The 20,344-nt window shown below is 46.2% G+C and overlaps 1 protein-coding gene across 1 annotated transcript in view; it reads left to right on the forward strand.

Annotated features, from left to right (window-relative positions):
• Nucleotides 1-20,344, forward strand: part of slc16a10 (solute carrier family 16 member 10) — a 137,448-nt gene that overhangs the window by 87,655 nt on the left and 29,449 nt on the right. Inside the window, exon 4 of the mRNA XM_067985056.1 lies at nucleotides 7,659-8,085. Within this exon, the coding sequence (XP_067841157.1) occupies nucleotides 7,659-8,085 (427 nt within the window). The remainder of the gene's footprint in view (nucleotides 1-7,658; nucleotides 8,086-20,344) is intronic.

Raw genomic sequence — 20,344 nt, forward strand, 5'->3', positions numbered from 1 at the left:
TTATCTTATCTTAATCCACCCTTCCCTACATATCCAAGTCACCATCTTTTCTGTATTTCTGAGGCTAGGTCCTGACACATGACTTGTCTTCATTGAGAGATAAAAAGAAAAAAATTACAAATGCTAGAAACTAGGAGGTCTGTGATTCAGCGATGATAAAGGTTCTCCCAATCGTTACAGATATCGATCATCCTGCTGTGTATTTCTAGCATTTTCTGTTCTAACTTTCTCTTCATAGGAATTGCTAGATGAAGAAAGAGCTGGTTCACCTTCTACCACCCTGGTAGTCACATGATACAATGATAAAGGAGTTATTGACTAATCATGGCAATCAATCTCTATCAATTAGTCTACAACAGACCCAGACATGATGCAAGGAAAAACTCATCCATCCTTGGTTTCCAATGTTCCCTCGTTACTCCACTAAAAGCAAGAAGAGTCCTTAGAACTGAGACACATGCAGGGTAATTTTATGAGTCCATGGTGCTAGCGGGGAGCCTTGCCTGCTAAGGCTTCTATCAGAAATTTGGGCATGTGCGATTTTCCAACCTTATGGTAAGGCTCCACGCCAGCAGACTCATTAAATTACCCCCATTGTGATTCAGCATCTAGTTTTGTAAACCCAAATATCTGACAATTCTGGTAAACATTAATATATATTTTTTAAATCACATGGGGAGGAGGGTAAATTTTCATCTGCAATGCTCCGAGCATGAAGCTTTGTGTGCTTGGAGTCCATTATCAGGAATTCATTTAATGGACAGAAAATTGTAAAGCTGCACACTCGACTTCCCTATGTGCACCCCAGGGATGATATGCTAAATGGATCATCAATCGAGGCCATATGGGTTGAGCTAAGAAATAAAAAAGGAGCAGTCACACTACTAGGAGTGTACTATAGACCCCCGAATAGCGAAAGGGAGATAGAAGAACAAATATGTAGGCAAATTTCTGAGTGCAAAAATAAGAGGACAATAATAGTAGGGGACTTCAACTACCCTAACATCAACTGGGATTCAAATAGTGTGAAGGGCACAGAGGGCACAAAATTCTTGATCGGTGTCCAGGAGAACATTTTTAGCCAGTACGTGACAAGCCCAACAAAAGGGGATGCAATTCTAGATTTAGTCCTGGGAAATGAAGATGGGCAAGTGGGTGAGGTGACAGTGGGTGACCATAGTGGGGATGGTGACCACAATTCAGTTAGTTTGAGCATTATTATGGAAAAGGACAGAGTTAAATCAGGAGTAAACATTTTAAATTGGGGGAAGGCAAATTTTACAGAACTAAGAGGTGATTTGGCAGAAGTGGACTGGACACAACTACTTGAGGAGAAATCAGTGGCAAGCCAGTGGGAGGCACTAAAAAGTGAAATTCCCCTCAAAGAAAAAGGGTGGCACTGCCAAATCTAGAGCCCCCTAATTGTCTAGAAATATACGGGGCAAGATAAAGCAGAAAAAGAAAGCTTAATACTGTTACAGAAAACTAAATACTGCAGAAATGCTAGAGGAGCATAGAAAGTACAGGGATGACGTAAAAAAGGAGATAAGGAAAGCAAAGAGAGGGCATGAAAAAATATTAGCTACTAAGATTAAAAAAAACCAAAAGATGTTTTATCAGTATATTAAGATCAAGAGGATAGCTAAGGAAAAGGTGAGACCTGTCAGGGATGATCAGGGTAACTTGTGTGTAGAAGCAGAGGATGTGGGTAGGGTTTTAAATGAATATTTTGTCTTCGTATTCACAAAGGAAAGGAATGATTCAGATGTTGTGGTTACTTACCAATAACCTGCTCACCGATGCTCAGTTTGGGTTCCGCCAGGACCACTCGGCTCCAGACCTCTTTACAGCCTTGGTCCAAACATGGACAAAAGAGCTGAATTCCAGAAGTGAGGTGAGAGTGACTGCTCTTGACATCAAGCAGCATTTGACTGAGTGTGGCACCAAGGAGCCCTAGTAAAATTGAAGTCAATGGGAATCAGGGGGAAAACTCTCCAGTGGCTGGAGTCATACCTTGCACAAAGCAAGATCATAGTGGTTGTTGGAGGCCAATCATCTCAGCCCCAGGACATTGCTGCAGGAGTTCCTCAAGGCAGTGTCCTAGGCCCAACCATCTTCAGCTGCTTCATCAATGACCTTCCCTCCATCTTAAGGTCAGAAATGGGGATGTTCGCTGATGATTGCACAGTGTTCAGTTCCATTCGCAACCCCTCAGATAATGAAGCAGTCCGTGCCCGCATGCAGCAAGACCTGGACAACATCCAGGCTTGGGCTCATAAGTGGCAAGTAACATTCGCGCCAGACAAGTGCCAGGCAATGACCATCTCCAACAAGAGGGAGTCTAACCACCTCCCCATGACATTCATCGGCATTAACATTGCCGAATCCCCCACCATCAACATCCTGGAGGGTCACAATTGACCAGAAACTTAACTGGACCAGCCGTATAAATACTGTGGCTACAAGAGCAGGTCAGAGGCTGGGTATTCTGCGGCGAGTGACTCACCTCCTGACTCCCCAAAGCCTTTCCACCATCTACAAGGCACAAGTCAGGAGTGTGATGGAATACTCTCCACTTGCCTGGATGAGTGCAGCTCCAACAACACTCAAGAAGCTCGCACCATCCAGGACAAAGCAGCCCGCTTGATTGGCACCCCATCCACCACCCTAAACATTCACTCCCTTCACCACCGGTGCACTGTGGCTGCAGTGTGTACCATCCACAGGATGCACTGCAGCAACTCGCCAAGGCTTCTTCGACAGCACCTCCTAAACCCGCGACCTCTACCACCTAGAAGGACAAGAGCAGCAGGCACATGGGAACAACACCACCTGCACGTTTCCCTCCAAGTCACACACCATCCCGACTTGGAAATATATCGCCATTCCTTCATCGTCGCTGGGACAAAATCCTAGAACTCCCTTCCTAACGGCACTGTGGGAGAACCGTCACCACACGGACTGCAGTGGTTCAAGAAGGCGGCTCATTACCGCCTTCTCAAGGGCAATTATGGATGGGCAATAAATGCTGGCCTTGCCAGCGACGCCCACATCCCATGAATGAATTAAAAAAAAGAGGAGAGTGTGAAATATTGGATAAGGTAAACATAACGAGAGAGGATGTACTAGAGGGACTGGAAAGTTGATAAGTCACCAGGGCCAGATGGATTGTTTCCTAGGCTATTGAAGGAAGCCAGGGAGGAAATAGCGGATGCTCTGAGGATCATTTTCCAATCCTCACTAGATACAGGGGAGATACCGGAGGACTGGAAGACTGCAGACGTAGTACCATTGTTTAAAAAGGGTATGAGGGAAAGGCCGAACAATTATAGGCCGGTCAGTCTTACCTCGGTGGTGGGCAAACTATTAGAATCAATACTGAGAGGTAGGATAAACTGTCACTTGGAAAGGCATGGTTTAATCAGGGATAGTCATCATGGGTTTGTTCAGGAAAGGTCATGCCTTACAAATCTGATTAAATTCTTTGAGGAAGTGACAAGGAGGATTGATGAGGGTAATGCAGTGGATGTTGTCTACATGGATTTTAGTAAGGCATTTGACAAGGTCCCACATGGCAGACTGGTCAGAAAGGTAAAAGCCCATGGGATACAGGGAAATGTGGTGAATTGGATCCAAAATTGGCTCAGTAACAGGAAACAAAGAGTAAAAGTCGATGGATGTCTTTGCGAATGGAAATCCGTTTCCAGTGGTGTGCCACAGGGCTCAGTGTTGGGTCCCTTGCTGTTTGTGGGATATATTAATGATTTGGACTTGAATGTAGGGGGCATGATTGGCAAATTTGCAGACGACATAAAAATTGGCCGTGTAGTTGATAGTGAAGAGGATATCAAGGGGTTGGTGGAGTGGGCAGAAAAGTGGCAAATGGAGTTCAACCCGGAGAAGTGTGAGGTACTGCATTTAGGGAGGACAAACAGTAAAATGGAATACGCAGTAAATGGGAATATATTGAGAGGGGTAGAGGCAGCGAGAGACCTTGGAGTGCATGTGCACAGGTCCCTGAAGGTGGCAGTACAGGTAGATAAGGTTGTGAAGAAGGCATACGGAATGCTCTCCGTTATCAGTTGGGGTATAGAATACAAAAGCAGAGATGTAATGATGGAACTGTATAAAACGCTGGTAAGGCCACAGCTGGAGTATTGTGCACAGTGCTGGTCACCACATACAGGAAGGACGTAATTGCTCTGGAGAGAGTGCAGAGAAGATTTACAAGAATGTTGCCAGGGCTTGAAAATTGCAGCTACGAGGAGAGATTGGATAGTCTGGGGTTGTTTTCCTTGGAGCAGAGGAGGCTGAGGGGTGACTTGATTGAGGTGTAAAAGATTATGAGGGGCCCAGATAGAGTACCCTTTTCCCCTAGCAGAGAGTTCAAGAACTAGAGGACATAGATTTAAGCTGATTGGCGGAAGGATTAGAGGGGACATGAGGAAAAACTCTTTACCCAGAGGGTGGTGGGTGTATGGAATTCGCTGCCTGAATTGGTGGTAGAGGCAAGGACCCTCAACTCTTTTAAAAAGTACCTGGACCTGCACCTAAAGTGCTGTAAGCTGCAGGGCTGGTTGTTCTTCGAGCTGGCACGGACATGATGGGCCGAATGGCCCCCTTCTGTGCTGTATCTTTTCTATGGTTCATGCAAAGCTCTGCGCCTGGGAGTGTTAAAGACAAAAATCTATGCCGCAATCATAGGTTGAAATCTTTTTAAGGTGAATGCTGAAGGTGGTGGCGAGCCGCCTTCTTGAACCGCTGCAGTCCGTGTGGTGACGGTTCTCCCACAGTGCTGTTTGGAAGGGAGTTCCAGGATTTTGACCCAGTGACGATGAAGGAACGGCGATATATTTCCAAGTCGGGATGGTGTATGACTTGGAGGGGAACGTGCAGGTGGTGTTGTTCCCATGTGCCTGCTGCTCTTGTCCTTCTAGGTGGTAGAGGTCGCGGGTTTGGGAGGTGCTGTCGAAGAAGCCTTGGTGAGTTGCTGCAGTGCATCCTGTGGATGGTACACACTGCAGCCAGTGTGCGCACCGCGGTGGTGAAGGGAGTGAATGTTTAGGGTGGTGGATGGGGTGCCAATCAAGCGGGCTGCTTTGTTCTGGATGGTGTCGAGCTTCTTGAGTGTTGTTGGAGCTGCACTCATCCAGGCAAGTGGAGAGTATTCCATCACACTCCTGACTTGTGCCTTGTAGATGGTGGAAAGGCTTTGGGGAATCAGGAGGTGAGTCACTCGCCGCAGAATACCCAGCCTCTGACCTGCTCTTGTAACCACAGTATTTATATGGCTGGTCCAGTTAAGTTTCTGGTCAATGGTGACCCCCAGGATGTTGATGGCGGGGGATTCGGCGATGGTAATGCTGTTGAATGTCATGGGGAGGTGGTTAGACTCTCTCTTGTTGGAGATGGTCATTGCCTGGCACTTGTCTGGCGCGAATGTTACTTGCCACTTATCAGCCCAAGCCTGGATGTTGTCCAGGTCTTGCTGCATGCGGACTTGGACTGCTTCATTATTTGAGGGGTTGCGAATGGAACTGAACACTGTGCAATCACTGCCACTTGTTAGCCCAAGCTTGAATGTTGTGCCCAGATCCTGCTGTATACTGCTTCATTATTGGACGAGTTATGAATGGAGCTAAACACTGTGCAGTCGTCAGTGATCAGCTTTACTCCTGACGTTATGATGGAGGAAGAATGATTGAAGAAGGAGCTCTTATAATACCCTCTTTGACTCCGTCCAGTCCAGCTTCCTCCCTTCTCACAACATCAAAGAGTCCTAACCAAAGCCAGAAATGGCATCCTCTGGTTGTGATCATGGTGGTGCTTTGTCCTTCCTCGTCTTCCCTACAGCGGTTAACGCAGTCAACCACACCATTCTCCTCTAATGCCTCCTCCAATGTCCAGCTCAGTTGGACTGCCCTCATGTGACCCCACGCAAGTATCGATGATGGTAAGATTCAAGGTGTAGATGTTATGAATTATTAGCTGCCTTTACATTTCCCTCAGGTTCGCCCTCGTGCCACTGGTTTCTAATGTGAGATCTCGTGCAACCAGCTGCAACCCAAAAGCAAATTTGCCAGGACTCGTTAAGACCTTAGCAAGTCCTGGCAAGCCCTATGCTTCTTGTTATTGGTAGATTCACTAAAATTATAATTTTAATCAGCAAAAAAAAGACAGCTAAAATGTCTTAACTTTTTGCAGACTTAATTTTCTAGCGTACTGACACTCCTGCTATCCAATATGGATTTGCATTTTTTTGTCAGGGGTCCCCCTATTTTGTGCAGGACAGTTGCAGATCTGACCAGATACCCCATTGGATCTGAAGGGATCCAGGGATCGTCTGTGCTGTGGCATTTAGTCAGTCTCTGAGTTGTTCAAATCAGGAAGGTCCCAGATTTGATTCCCGATCCGATCTCAGCTGGAGCAGCACCTCTGGGCCAAGGAAAGAAAAACATTTGCCAAAGTTTTCCACTCCCGACTACGACACGTTGATCCTTGCCAGAGTGAGTGGACACTGGGTGAGGACAGGATCAGCCTGGGTATAATGTCCATCCACAGCTGGATAGCCAGCCCATGTTCAGTGTCTAGGCTCACTGCTCACTGCCTCTTGGGAACTGTGGGAACTGTACCCCAGTAAGGGACTCAAATTAGGAGGAATGAGGGTGCTCTTAAATAAAAGCCAGAAGTAATTTATTGCTTCATTTAATAAAGTACTCTTTTATTTAAATGTAACATGTCATTAGCAGTGAGATGTGCCTTTTAGGTAATATGATTCAGTTCTTTTACTGATGAAACACCACCTTATTTTCTACTTCATACTCTTCTCCTCCTTCTTATTCATTTCCTCTTCCTCATCTTTCTTATTATTCTCCAACTCAATCTTTTTTTTCCCTCTTTCTCCCACTCCTCCCCATCTCCTCCTCCTTCGCCTTCATCTATCTCCCTCCCATCCTCCCTCCTCGTGGCATTGACTTCTTCCTAGGGTACTGTCCATTACCTCGTCCAAGTGGCCATTCATCATGTGTTACCTCAGACAGTGAGTGTTGGCAGGTTATTGAACTTGGGGGGGGGAGGGGAAGAGAGATAGGTTGAATTCATTCTGCTGTTAAGTTGTTGATCTCAGCATTCCTAATGAGGAAAGAAGGTAAGAGGAAGACTCCTCCCTGGGCTGCTCAGGCACACCTGAGTGGCTGAGCTGCTCCTAGGCTCATGTCTATTCTGCTTTATTCAGCCACCTGCCCCTCAGCTGCAGGAAGCTTATTACCCAGTCAGACCAAAATGGGAAGAGAGCAATAGGGCGAGGGGCGGAGTCAGAGTGCAAGAGCCCTCAAAAGTGCTCTGAGATTTGGTTTTAAATGTGTGATCTTTAATAATGCTTTTATAGCCAGCTGCTTATGCTATCTATGGTATTTTGAGGTCTGTTACTCAAGCAAAGCTGCACACCTCCATACAGCTGCTGAGTTCTCACGCATATGTCCCCTGAAGCATATTCTCTGAGTGACACTTTTAAAGAGGAATAAATGCCGTGATATAAGCCATAGAATATAATGCATTATATGTTTGTGCAGCTTTGTGTGCAATTTCAAAGCTCTCTGTGCTCACCAAGTTGTTTTTCTCCCCTCCCCTCCCCTCCCCTTCCTTTGCGTCTGATGTAGATCTCTAGGGCCCATGTATTTTACGTACGGAATCATATTTGGATGTGGTTCTTCGTTTTCCTACCAACCGTCTCTGGTGATTCTGGGACATTATTTCAAACAGCGCCTGGGACTGGTGAATGGGATTGTCACGGCTGGCAGCAGCGTCTTCACCATAGTCTTGCCCTTACTCTTGAAACAGTTGCTCCCAAAGATTGGACTCAGCCATACGTTGCGTGTCCTCAGTGCCTTCATGTTTGTGCTGTTTCTGGTTGGCTTTACTTACAAACCCCTCATCCCAGAGGAGAACAACAGTAAATCTTCAAAACGGAAACTGAACATAAAAAAGATTTTCAATGTGAAGATATGGAAGTTCGTAGCATATCGCATCTGGGCTTTTGGAATCCCAACTGCACTCTTCGGATACTTTGTGCCTTATGTTCATCTTGTAAGTATTTCCTATTTATTTATTTACACTCAACAACATCAACTTGCATTTATATAGCTCCTTTAACGTAGTAGAAGGTCCCAAGGTGGTTCACAGAAGCGTAATCAGACAAAAATTTGATATGGAGCCACATACGGAGATATTAGGACAGGTAACCAAAAGCTTGGTCAAAGACATATGTTTTAAGGAGCGTCTTGAAGGAGGAGAGAGAGATAAAGAGGCGTAGAGGTTTAGAGAGGGAATTCGAGGGCTTGGGGCCTAGACAGCTGAAGGCACAGCCGCCAATAGAGGGACAAAGGAAATTGGGGATGCACAAGAGGTCAGAATTGGAGGAATGCAGAGTTCTCGGAGGGTTGTAGGGCTGGAGGAGGTTACAGAGATAGGGAGAAGTGAGACCATGGAGAGATTTGGACAGGAAGCCAATGCATAGATAGATAGTTAGGACCAAACAGAATAAACCCATTGAGGGAGGGGTTCCTCAACTCACTATGCGTAGTAACATCATGTGTGCGTTTGTGAAGATTTCCTCTAATCAGTGTTACTACTAAAATCATAAACCTATTTTAAAAGACGACTTGAGCATCACGAGCATTTGAAAGTTATCCTAGAGTCTGCTCACACTCTTTAGCAAAGACTGGTTACATTCGAAGGTAAATGCTAGGTTCTGTTTGAAGGCAGGAATTTGGCATCTGTGGAGATTCCAGTGTCCTGTCCAATGCGCGTCCTTAGCAATATCAAATAAACAGACTTGTCTCATTGGTGTTTGTGGTACATTGCTTTGCACAAAATGGCTGCACTGTATGTGATTGCCTTTAATGGAAAGGCTAAACAGGCGGGGTATAAAATGGGCGGCTGATCTGTTACCGCCCAATTTGCCCCCAAGTTGAATTTCACCTCATTTGATTTGTGCTCTATTCATCTTCTAACTGAACCCAGTATCTTTTTTGCCTTATTTGCTGAAGCTGAGCACATAGGATTTTCCTACGTCACTCCTGGACCCCTTTTCTGGTCGGCACATGGCTCCGTTATTCCATCTTTACACATTCTCCCTCTTTCGGTCCCTTGCTCTCAACCTACATTTAAAATATTTAAGCAGCATTTTTCCCTTCATTCACTAATTTTCAGCACAAAAACGTAGACGTGAGTGTAAAGCAGCATTCCATGCTTGATACTTGCATCTACTTTTTTCACTGAAAGGAAATGACAGAGGAAACTGTAGCCCTAAATCCTTCTTTAATCTGGTTTTGTTATTCCTAGCTTCTAGTCTTGCCTCTTATTTTGATGGCACCTGCACACTTGGAGATTACTTAAGGTACCCTTCACCAAGTTATTTAATCACGTAGAAAAGGGGAGACACTAAATGTTTCAGCCCTGGCTGGGCTATCCAAGCAAAGGAGGGAAACAGGCTGGGGAGAAATCCCTCCTAGTGTTACTTCCAAGTTGAAGCATTGGTGATGTCCGCGGAGATTTCAAAAGGCAGGAACGCTTCAGGGTCCAGATAAGAAATTTTATTGATTAGAGGGGCCTAAATTGAATGAAGATATTTAAGGATGTAAAACAAAGAAAATGAGGCCTTGTTTTAACAAAAAAGTGGTTAAGTAAAATGTATCCTTCTTCCCTCTACATCCCCATCCAACCATTTGCATAGTCATATCACAGAAAAGGACTACAAATGATATCGTCTGGTTCCTTTGCGTATTATCTATGGGAACAAACCAGGGTTTTTTTTTAATAATGACTTACGGCCAATATAATTACTAAAAGTGCATTAAGCTTCTAGGAGGGTGAACGTCTCCCACTCGTCCACTGTAATTTTGGCGGAAGGACTGTGGGAACCCTGGAATAAAGGCGCCACCTCTCTCTTTTCCTAGCATGAAATGTCTGGAGCAGGACCATCTCCCACAGCTGTTATGATCAGCCCAAAAGGTCGGGGGTCGGAAGTGAGTTGATATTTGTCCAACACTTTTTTTTAAAAATCGCATCCAATTTCCCTGCTGTCCTCCCCATGGCACAATAAATTGGTTAAACGTCTGCTGTGATGGTTCACTTTCGCAGTGAGAGGACCCAAGTGGTGTGTGCAGCAATAATTTGTTCAGGAACTACAGATGGGATTTCCAAACTGAACAGGTGCTTTTATATTGGCGCTCGTTTAGACTGAGTCAGGAGAGTGGCGTCTGTGCCCAGACTCCCTGTGGCTGCATTGCCAAAACCAGTTCCCTTATCCCAACAGCACAATCATAGCTCGCCCACGTACGCACACTCTTCCACAATCCAAACTAAGGGAGCAGCAATGTCGAAGCGTACCTAATCATGCTCTGGCTTTTTAATGGTAGTGTGGCAGATGATTTAAACAATGAAATACAGGTCCTATAATGCGACCAAATAAACCTTCAGGCCGTACATAGGAATGTTTTCATTTTAAAATGACATTTAAAACTTACAAGAGCAAGCACCCAGACTGCATCACTATGATGTAAACATGAAGAAAACTACATCTATTTTTAATATTCTGTGTTACAACAATTTGCATTTACATAATGCCTTTAACGTAGAAAAGCATCCCAAGGTGTTTCACAGAGGCATAAGGAAAGAAATTGGACACTGAGCCAAAAACGGAGATATTGGGATGGGTGACCAAATAATTGGTCAAAAAGGTGACTTTTAAGGAGGGTCTTAAAGGAGAGGGAGTTGGAGAGTCAGATAGGTTTAGGAAGGGAATTCCAGAGTGTGGGGCTTAGGCAGCTGAAGGCACGGCTGCCAATGATAGAGCAAAGTGATGCACAAGAGACCAGAGTCAGGGGAATTAGGATTTGGGCGGGGTGGGTTGTAGTGCTGGAGGACTAGAGGAATGGGGGGTGAGACCATGGAGATATTTAAACACAAGGATGAGAATTTTAAATTTAAGGCATTGGGGATCAGGAGCCAATGTAGGTCGGCGAGGACAGGGTGATGGGCGAGTGGGACTTGATGCAGGTGGCAGAGTTTTGGAGGAGGTGAAGTTTACAGTGGGTGGGGAGGATGGGAGTCAGGCCGGGATAGCATTGGAATTGGAGAAAAGCGGACAAGTGTTTCAGCGGTGCGTGGGCTGAGGTAGGGGCAGAGGCGGGTAATGATACGGAGCTGTAAGTAGGTGGTCTTTGTGATGGAGGGGATACAATGTCGGCGAACATGGGGGTTAGGAAGGGTGGCATTACAAAACAGTTTAGTGGTAATGGGGTTGAGGGAGCAAGAGGTGGATCACATGGACAAGCTGACCTCGGAGACATCACAGAGGAGATAAGAGAGAAACCAGAGAGAGATAGGGGTTCAGGAAAGAGGTAGGGGTGACCTGGTGGGAGGTTTGGCTTGGTGAGCAAGGAGCAGGGGGAGAAGTAGTAGAAGTCCATAAGTTCCTTGTATTGTTGGAGGTGAGGGTGGAAGGGCCAGGAGGAAGGGGTTAAGGAGGAAAAGAAGCTGGGTGTTATCTTTGCCCTCCAGGGTGATCATAGAGTAGTGGGTGGTCTTGGCAGAGGAGAATGAGGCCCAGTAGAAGTTGATATGGTCCAGCCAGATGTGGCACTGGATGGCCAAGCCAGATATGATTAAGATTTCCTCCCGCCCCCTAACTTGGACTTGAAGGAGCAAAGGTGAGGGACAGTACCAGAATGAGTGATCGGAGGCAGTAAATATATTTCTGGGGACAAGAGCATCAAAAGTGAGAATTGAGCAAATGAAATGCTGCAAAAGTATTATGGTGAACCGAGGGCCAAAGGCGAGGCAGTCGGGAGTATGAAAGTGCAGATGTAAGCAACTTGGGGGAAGGGTTTTTCCAGGGGCAGATGCAGAATGCAGAGGGGTTGTCCATAACCATTAAGCCGTAACTGGTACCAGAGTGATATTTTAGGCACTAATGTAACCTCCAGGGTTTCATGGCTTGTGATGCATTGTGTATCCTTTGATTGGATTATTGCCTTGCCATATGGCATTATCTGTGCAGTTTATGGTGTTACTGGTGCAACTAGGAATTCAGGGTAATGTAACAGTGAAAAGATTGCTGCTTGCTGATCAATTCTACCATTATCTATGCTGTTGATGAGCACAGATTAATACCAGGCATCACAGTGACTAATGGCAGAATAAGATCATGACCTGAAGAGATAAAAGTGCAAATGTTGGAAATCTGTAATAAAAACAAAGTGCTGGAAAAACACAGCAGGTCTGTCAACATCTGAATGGAGCAAAGAACTAACAAAGGTTAACCTAACCTATCTATTCCCTTTTCTTGTGTGAAGTCGTGCTTCTTATAAATATCTGATGTACATGTGGAATAAATTTCCCTGCCTGTCAAGAGTTCATCCGGTATTGCAAGTGACTGAGATTCCTCATACGTTTGGCTGCTTTTCAAAGCAACGTCTCAGTTTCAGTTTTCGCAACTGAACATCTGTTTCAGCAGTTGCTGCCCCTCCTCCTTCTCTCGGTTGCGAGGCTGCTGCTGTTTTTTAATCTCAGCTTTCAGCCCCGCCATAGGCTGCGGCTGATTTTGAATGTTCATTTTCAACACGGTTGTATGCATTTTTACGTAAAATTTTTCTTAGGAATTCTTCTTTTCCTTTTAGAACGAAATGTGCTATCCCCTCCCCTCCCCCACTACGTGACAGACATGGCAGTTTCATTATGTAAACTGAAATTGAACCGACTGCATATGTCAGTGTGCTAAGACTAATATGAAAAGGGTACAATTAACTAATGACGATTTGCACCCCCACAAAGGGAAGGTCATTCATCGTGGATGATTGCTTCCATATAATGTGTTTGAAAGGGCCATGGCTCGGGGGTTCTGCACTTCAGCTTTGAAAATGAATTTGGCAGAGATTGGAGGCAACCATAATGTGCTTGCATCTCCCCTTGGTTTCCTTATATGAATCTCTGTTAACCATACAGTTCCCAGAGACCTCAGCCGTAATAGCACCAAATTATCTCTAAGTTAAAGCATGAATACAACAACACATATCAAGATTTACACATGACATTATGCTGGTGGTTCTCTAAAGCACTCTTTGAATTAAGCTTTTTATTTTTGTTCTTTAACTATGTTTCTGTCCTCCTCTCCTGATGGTGCTAACCACCGGGGTGGGTTGGGTTTAAATCGCCTCCCCACAGTCCACACTGAGCTGTGTAGAAGGTTTGCGAGCACAGATTAATCCATTTTGTGTGCACTTCCCTACCCACTTCCCTTCTCTAGGTCAAGTATTATTTTCCGACTAACAGGGATGACTAGGCTACTGGATACGGTAGCCTAGTGGCTATAGTACTGAACTATCAACCCAGAGGTTGTGAGTTCAAATCCTACCATAGCAAGTTGTGAAAGGGAATTCAGTAAATCTGATAATGACTATGAAAGCTATTGGATTGTTGTAAATACCCAAGTGGTTTACTGATGTCCTTAAGGGAAGGGATCTGCCACAGCCTTACTTGGTCTGGCCTACATGTGACCCCAGTCCCACACTGTGTGGTTGACCCTCAGGGATGGGCAATAGATACTGACTTGTGAGTGTTGCCAATATCCCAAGAACAATTTTTTTTTAAATGCTGCCTCTGGCAATAAAGGATGTACAAGAACAGCTTGGGATGACATGTTGTTAGAGTCTTTTTCCCTTTCTGGCTTGCATATGTCATCCTTGATATCTTGGTGAGATCAGGATCCTGGCACATTGGTAATTGAGGAACTCATACATCCTTTATTCATAGAATGTAACGGGGATGTAATGGTAGTAGGAATCAGAAACAGAAAATAGATTAAATTACCCTAGAAGCCAATATAAACTGTACGTGAAAACAAAATGAAAATTCAACAGCATTTAAAAAAAAAATCCTGACATTTTCCCCGTTCCTCACCCCTTGCTATATCCCTTGTAGTCACAAGGAAGATCAGATTGTGGCCATTCTAGATACTTGTATGTTTAGAGAATAAGTACCTTTATGTTTGATGCAAGCCATCAAATTGACTTATGGGACCCATATCCATATTCCCCATGGGTACAGTTCATCACACCCAGCATTCGTGGAAGGCCTGCAGCGACATACAATTCTTGGCGTGGGGACAACTGTTCTCTCTACTTCAAGAGAAATAACTGAACCATTGGGCAGCTACTTCTACAGCCACTGTGCCCCTGCCTTTTGGAATTCCCTCCCTCCGCCTTGTCACCCCCCCCCCCGACCTTTAAAAGCCTCTTAAAAGGTCCTATCCTCCAACCATGCTTTCACCTCCTCCTAAACCCTCTCCTCTTTCGCCCTCCTGCTCGGTGCCGTAGTGTCCAGCACCTGTGAAGTGCCTAAGATGGTTCCATGAATGCGAGGATCACTGTAGAAGTGTAAGATAATGTTGCTGAATGAATCCACCATCCCTCCGAAACACTGAATCTGACCCCTCCTGAATGCAGAAATCTCCTCCCCCTGCATGGAAAGACACTTTAACCAAAAAAAACCCCCGTTGTTACTCTTATAGCATTCTCCCTATCTGGAGCTAACATTTTACCTCTGTTTTGTTGCCTCCCCAATTAACTTAAACCGCATTCAACTTTGTTACTCAGGCCAAAAAATTCCGCATTAGTCTAAATTTCCTTTTGGATGCCTGCTGCTGAAACGGCACAATAATTGATGTTGCAGCAATTAAATACATTTTGGGAAATTCTGAAAGCTCTGCATTTTGGTCTGGCTTGTGAATAATGAAACCTGATTCAGTACTTTTAATAGCAGTAATAGTACTAGAGTTTAAAATATCCAAGTGTGATTGGCCAGCTATCGTTCATGCATCCTGACCATTTGGTGGAGATTGTTTCTTTTACTTCACAAATGTTCACAGTTGTGTTTAATCCCACATCCAACTATGTGTGCAGTGCTAATACAGTATAATTCTATTAGTCGCTTCTAAAGTCACTTCAAAGAAGCCAGGGTCTTAAATTTAAACAAAGCCAATTACATAGATATGAGGAGCGAGTTGGTTGGTAGATTGGGAAATTAGATTAAAAGATATGACGGTAGATAAGCAATGGCGAACATTTAAAGAAATAATTCATAATTCTCAACAAATATACATACCCTTGAGGAATAAAAACTCCACAGGAAAAGTGAGCCAACTGTGGCTAACTAGAGAAGTAAAGGATAGTATTAGATTAAAAGAAGATGCTCACAATGTTGCCAAAAAGAGTAGTAGGCCTGAGGATTGGGAGGGTTTTAGAAATCAGCTAAGGATGACCAAGAAATTGATAAAGAGGAAAAAAATTGAATATGAGAATAAACTAGAAATATGATAATAGATCGTAAGAGCTTCTCCAAGTATACAAAAAGAAAGAGATTGGCGAAAGTAAACGTGGGTCCCTTAGAGGCAGATACAGGAGAAATTATAATCATATTATAGAATCATAGAATGGTTACAGCACAGAAGGAGGCCGTTCGGCCCATCGAGTCCGTGCTGGCTCTATGCAAGAGCAATCCAGCTAGTCCCACTCCCCTGCCCTTTCCCTATAGCCCTACAAATTTTTTCCCTTCAAGTACTTATCCAATTCCCTTTTGAAAGCCACAATTGAATCTGCCTCCACCACCCCCTCAGGCAGTGCATTCCAGATCTTAATCACTCGCTGTGTAAAAAAGTTTTTCCTCATGTCGCCTTTGGTTCTTTTGCCAATCACCTTTTCTGTGTCCTCTGGTTCTTGACCCTTCTGCCAATGGGAACAGTTTCTCTCTATCTACTCTGTCTAGGCCCTTCGTGATTTTGAACACCTCTATCAAATCTCCTCTCAATCTTCTCTGTTCCAAGGAAAACAACACCAGCTTCTCCAGTCTATCCATGTAACTAAAGTCCCTCATCCCTGGAACCATTCTAGTAAATCTCTTCTGCATCCTCTCCAAGGCCTTCGCATCTTTCCTAAAGTGCAGTGCCCAGAACTGGGCACAGTACTCCAGTTGGGGCCAAACCAGTGTTTTATAAAGGTTCATCATAACTTCCTTGCTTTTCTACTCTAAGCCTCTATTTATAAAGCCCAGGATCTCATATACTTGTTTAACTGCTTTCTCAACCTGCCCTGCCACCTTCAAAGATTTATGCACATATACCCCCAGATCTCTCTGTTCCTGCACCCCTTTTAGAGTTGTACCCTTCAGTTTGTGTTGCCTCTCCTCGTTCTTCCTACCAAAATGTATCACTTTGCACTTTTCTGCGTTAAATTTCATCTGCCTCCTGTCCGCCCATTCCACCAGCCTGTCTATGTCCTCTTGAAGTCTATCACTATCCTCACTGTTCACTGCACTTCCAAGTTTTGTGTCATCTGCAAATTTTGAAATTGTGCCCTGTACACCCAAGTCCAAGTCATTAATATATATCAAGAAAAGCAGTGGTCCTAGTACCAACCCCTGGGGAACACCACTGTATACCTTCCTCCAGTCCGAAAAACAACTGTTCATCACCACTCTCTGTTTCCTGTCACTCAGCCAATTTCGTATCCGTGCTGCCACTGCCCCTTTTATTCCATGGGCTTCAACTTTGATGACAAGCCTATTGTGTGGCTCTTTATCAAACGCCTTTTGGAAGTTCATATACACCACATCAACCGCATTGCCCTCATCGACCCTCTCTGGTACCTCTCAAAACTCAATCGAGTTAGTTAAACACGATTTGCATTTAATAAATCCGTACTAGCTTTCCTTAATTAATCGACACTTGTCCAAATCACCGTTAATTTTGTCCCAGATTATCATTTCTAAAAGTTTCTCCACCACTGTGGCTAAACTGATTAGCTGTAGTTGCTGGGTTTATCCTGACACTCTTTTTTGACCAATGACCTCAGTCTTGAATATACTCAATGACTCAGCAACGCCAGACATCAGCACCATGGAAACACCAGCAACGTTGTATGGAGAGGAGAGCTGTCATCGTGGCCAGCTCGTCCAATAAGAATACCCGCTGCAGATCAGCAGAAGAAAGCAAGCCCAGCCAGGGGCAGCTCCAACCGGCACGTTGTGGCAAAGAGCAAGCAGCATCCAACTGCATTCTGGGCGGAGAGCAGGGGCCCGGGGTGGGCGGAGAGCAGGGGCCCGGGGTGGGCGGAGAGCAGGGGCCCGGGGTGGGCGGAGAGCAGGGGCCCGGGGTGGGCGGAGAGCAGGGGCCCGGGGTGGGCGGCGAGCAGGGGCCCGGGGTGGGCGGCGAGCAGGGGCCCGGGGTGGGCGGCGAGCAGGGGCCCGGCCTGGGCGGCGAGCAGGGGCCCGGGGTGGGCGGCGAGCAGGGGCCCGGCCTGGGCGGCGAGCAGGGGCCCGGGGTGGGCGGCGAGCAGGGGCCCGGCCTGGGCGGCGAGCAGGGACCCGGGGTGGGCGGCGAGCAGGGGCCCGGGGTGGAACATAGAAACATAGAAAATAGGAGCAAGAGTAGGCCATTCTGCCCTTCGGGCCTGCTCCGCTATTCAAAATGATCATGGCTGATCGTCTAACTCAGTACCCTGTTCCCGCTTTTTCCCCATATCCCTTGATCCCTTTAGCATTAAGAAATATATCTATCTCCTTCTTGAATACATCTAATGACTTGGCCTCCACTGCCTTCTGTGGTAGAGAATTCCACAGGTTCACCACCCTCTGAGTGAAGAAATTTCTCCACATCTCGGTTCTAAATGGCATACCCCGTATCCTGAGACTGTGACCCCTGGTTCTGGTCTCCCCAGCCATCGGGAACATCCTCCCTGCATCTAGTCTGTCCAGTCCTGTTAGAATTTTATATAGAAATTGGACGGCGGACGGAGAGCAGGGTCCCGGGGCGGACGGAGAGCAGGGTCCCGGGGCGGACGGAGGGCAGGGTCCCGGGGCGGACGGAGGGCAGGGACCCGGGGCGGACGGAGGGCAGGGTCCCGGGGCAGACGGAGGGCAGGGTCCCGGGGCGGACGGAGGGCAGGGTCCCGGGGCGGACGGAGGGCAGGGTCCCGGGGCGGACGGAGAGCAGGGTCCCGGGGCGGACGGAGGGCAGGGTCCCGGGGCGGACGGAGGGCAGGGTCCCGGGGCGGACGGAGAGCAGGGTCCCGGGGCGGACGGAGAGCAGGGTCCCGGGGCGGACGGAGGGCAGGGTCCCGGGGCGGACGGAGGGCAGGGACCCGGGGCGGACGGAGGGCAGGGTCCCGGGGCGGACGGAGGTCAGGGTCCCGGGGCGGACGGAGGGCAGGGACCCGGGGCGGACGGAGGGCAGGGTCCCGGGGCGGACGGAGGGCAGGGACCCGGGGCGGACGGAGGGCAGGGTCCCGGGGCGGACGGAGGGCAGGGACCCGGGGCGGACGGAGGGCAGGGTCCCGGGGCGGACGGAGGGCAGGGTCCCGGGGCGGACGGAGGGCAGGGTCCCGGGGCGGACGGAGGGCAGGGTCCCGGGGCGGACGGAGGGCAGGGTCCCGGGCTGGATGGAGTTTAAGTGAATCGATACATTGGCCCAGAATTTACGGTGAAAATAACGGTGAGGCTAACAGCATTATTTATATGCAAATAGGACAGCAATTTCCAGCGAGCGCACATACCCAGTTAAATGCAAAAATCCGGAAGTTGCTGCCTAAGATCCGTTGTCCCTCCATCAGCTTTGTGAAAATGGCATCTCACTGTCTGACTCACCATTCAAATGCATTCAACTGCGTGAAGTTCCTGTACTTGCATGGTAGATAAGGACTAAACTCGCCACAAAAAGGTAGGGCTTGTCCGTTTCAGTCTAAGCACCCTTTTAACGACGCAATAAGTCTTAATTACTGCCAAACAACTTCTCTGGAATTGAAAATTAACATTTACAAGTGTGGAATCTCATTCCGTCAGCTTTTAATTGTTGTTGGAGATTTTAAAATAAATTTTTGTTTACTTTTTCTTTCTGTCTCTTTTTTTCTCTCTCTTAATCTAATCTTTCTTTCCCTCTCTTTATTTCACTTTCGGTACCTGATTTGACATTGAATTTACTATTCTAACTTACACTTCCTGTTTCTGACTCTGCGCTGCTCGTTAACGATTCTTCAATCTGATTGGTTAAGGAGATACACGGTTGCTTGCCCCGTTCACACAGGTCCCAGATACCCTGTAGAGGGCGCCGGACTGTTTAGCTCTCTAACTTCCACTAACTTCCAGCGCAAAAGCTCATGGAAAGTATATGGACAACGCAAGTTTGTTCGCTGCTCACAGTGCCCTTCAATGCATTTTCTGGTATGGTACTGAGTGTTAAATAGTGGGAACACACAGCTGGCCTCTCTTCACCATAGAGGTAAATCCTCTGTGGACTGATTGTTTCCATGCAAATGCCCATGAAAAGTGATGTTGTGTTAGGTTCAGGCTGTGTGGTTTAATGGATCATAAGTGTTACGGGTCTTCTTTTATTTTCCTAGTCAGAGCCTATTGATTAGGTTGAGATATTGTTTGTCGGCACTCTTGCAGAGGTCCTTTAATCAAATCCAGTTGAAGTGAAAGTTAGAACAATAATGGAGCTATTTTCAGATTCCGTGTCATTTTTGCACATGCCAATTGTAAAGTAGCAGATTTAGGATGAATATTCTCTTGATGCCAAGTTGCGTTTATTCTTCAGTCGCTTATTCATTCATGTTGCCTGCACTGTTAAGTCATACATGCTCCAATTTTAATACCACCAACAGACTTGAGGCCTGTTAATGTCTTTTTGTGTCAGAGTGAAATATTGCAAAATGGTAGGATGCCAATTTTACCCAGTGATTAACAACCCAATGTCAAAATAGCAGGGACGTGTGGCTTTGAAATATACGATTTCTGAGAATAGAATTAGTTGATTGTTAATTACAAAGAAAGTCGGGCATTCCTCAGTTTTCTATTAGAAGGAACATCACCCCAGAAACAGTACCAGTAAGTTATCGCAATATTGTGCAGTATTTCTGACAAACCAGTTACATTTCTGCAACATTCTCAATGAACGCTGTGCGACAGGTTGCATTTGCAACATTGTTGCAGAAAAGATGCAACATGTTAATGTGACAAAATCTAGGCCACTGTCTGCACGAATATTTTTACGAAGGGATGGTCTACAGGATGAAAAGGTGCCACACATGATAGAATATTCCAACAGTCTTGCGACTTGAGTATCGGAAGGGGAAGAAGCGCTGTGCTACAAGTTTCCAATCTACGTGTGGAATAGAATGAAGGAATAGTGCGCATAAGTGGGGAAAACAGACTGGCACAGAAGCGATTTTAAAAAGCTATTCAGCTAAATCCTGGAAAATACAGCGGGGTTAATGCGGGGGGGGAGGGGCGGGGG

This window comes from Heptranchias perlo, chromosome 5 (genome assembly GCF_035084215.1).
Source record: "Heptranchias perlo isolate sHepPer1 chromosome 5, sHepPer1.hap1, whole genome shotgun sequence".
Classification (NCBI taxonomy): domain Eukaryota; kingdom Metazoa; phylum Chordata; class Chondrichthyes; order Hexanchiformes; family Hexanchidae; genus Heptranchias; species Heptranchias perlo.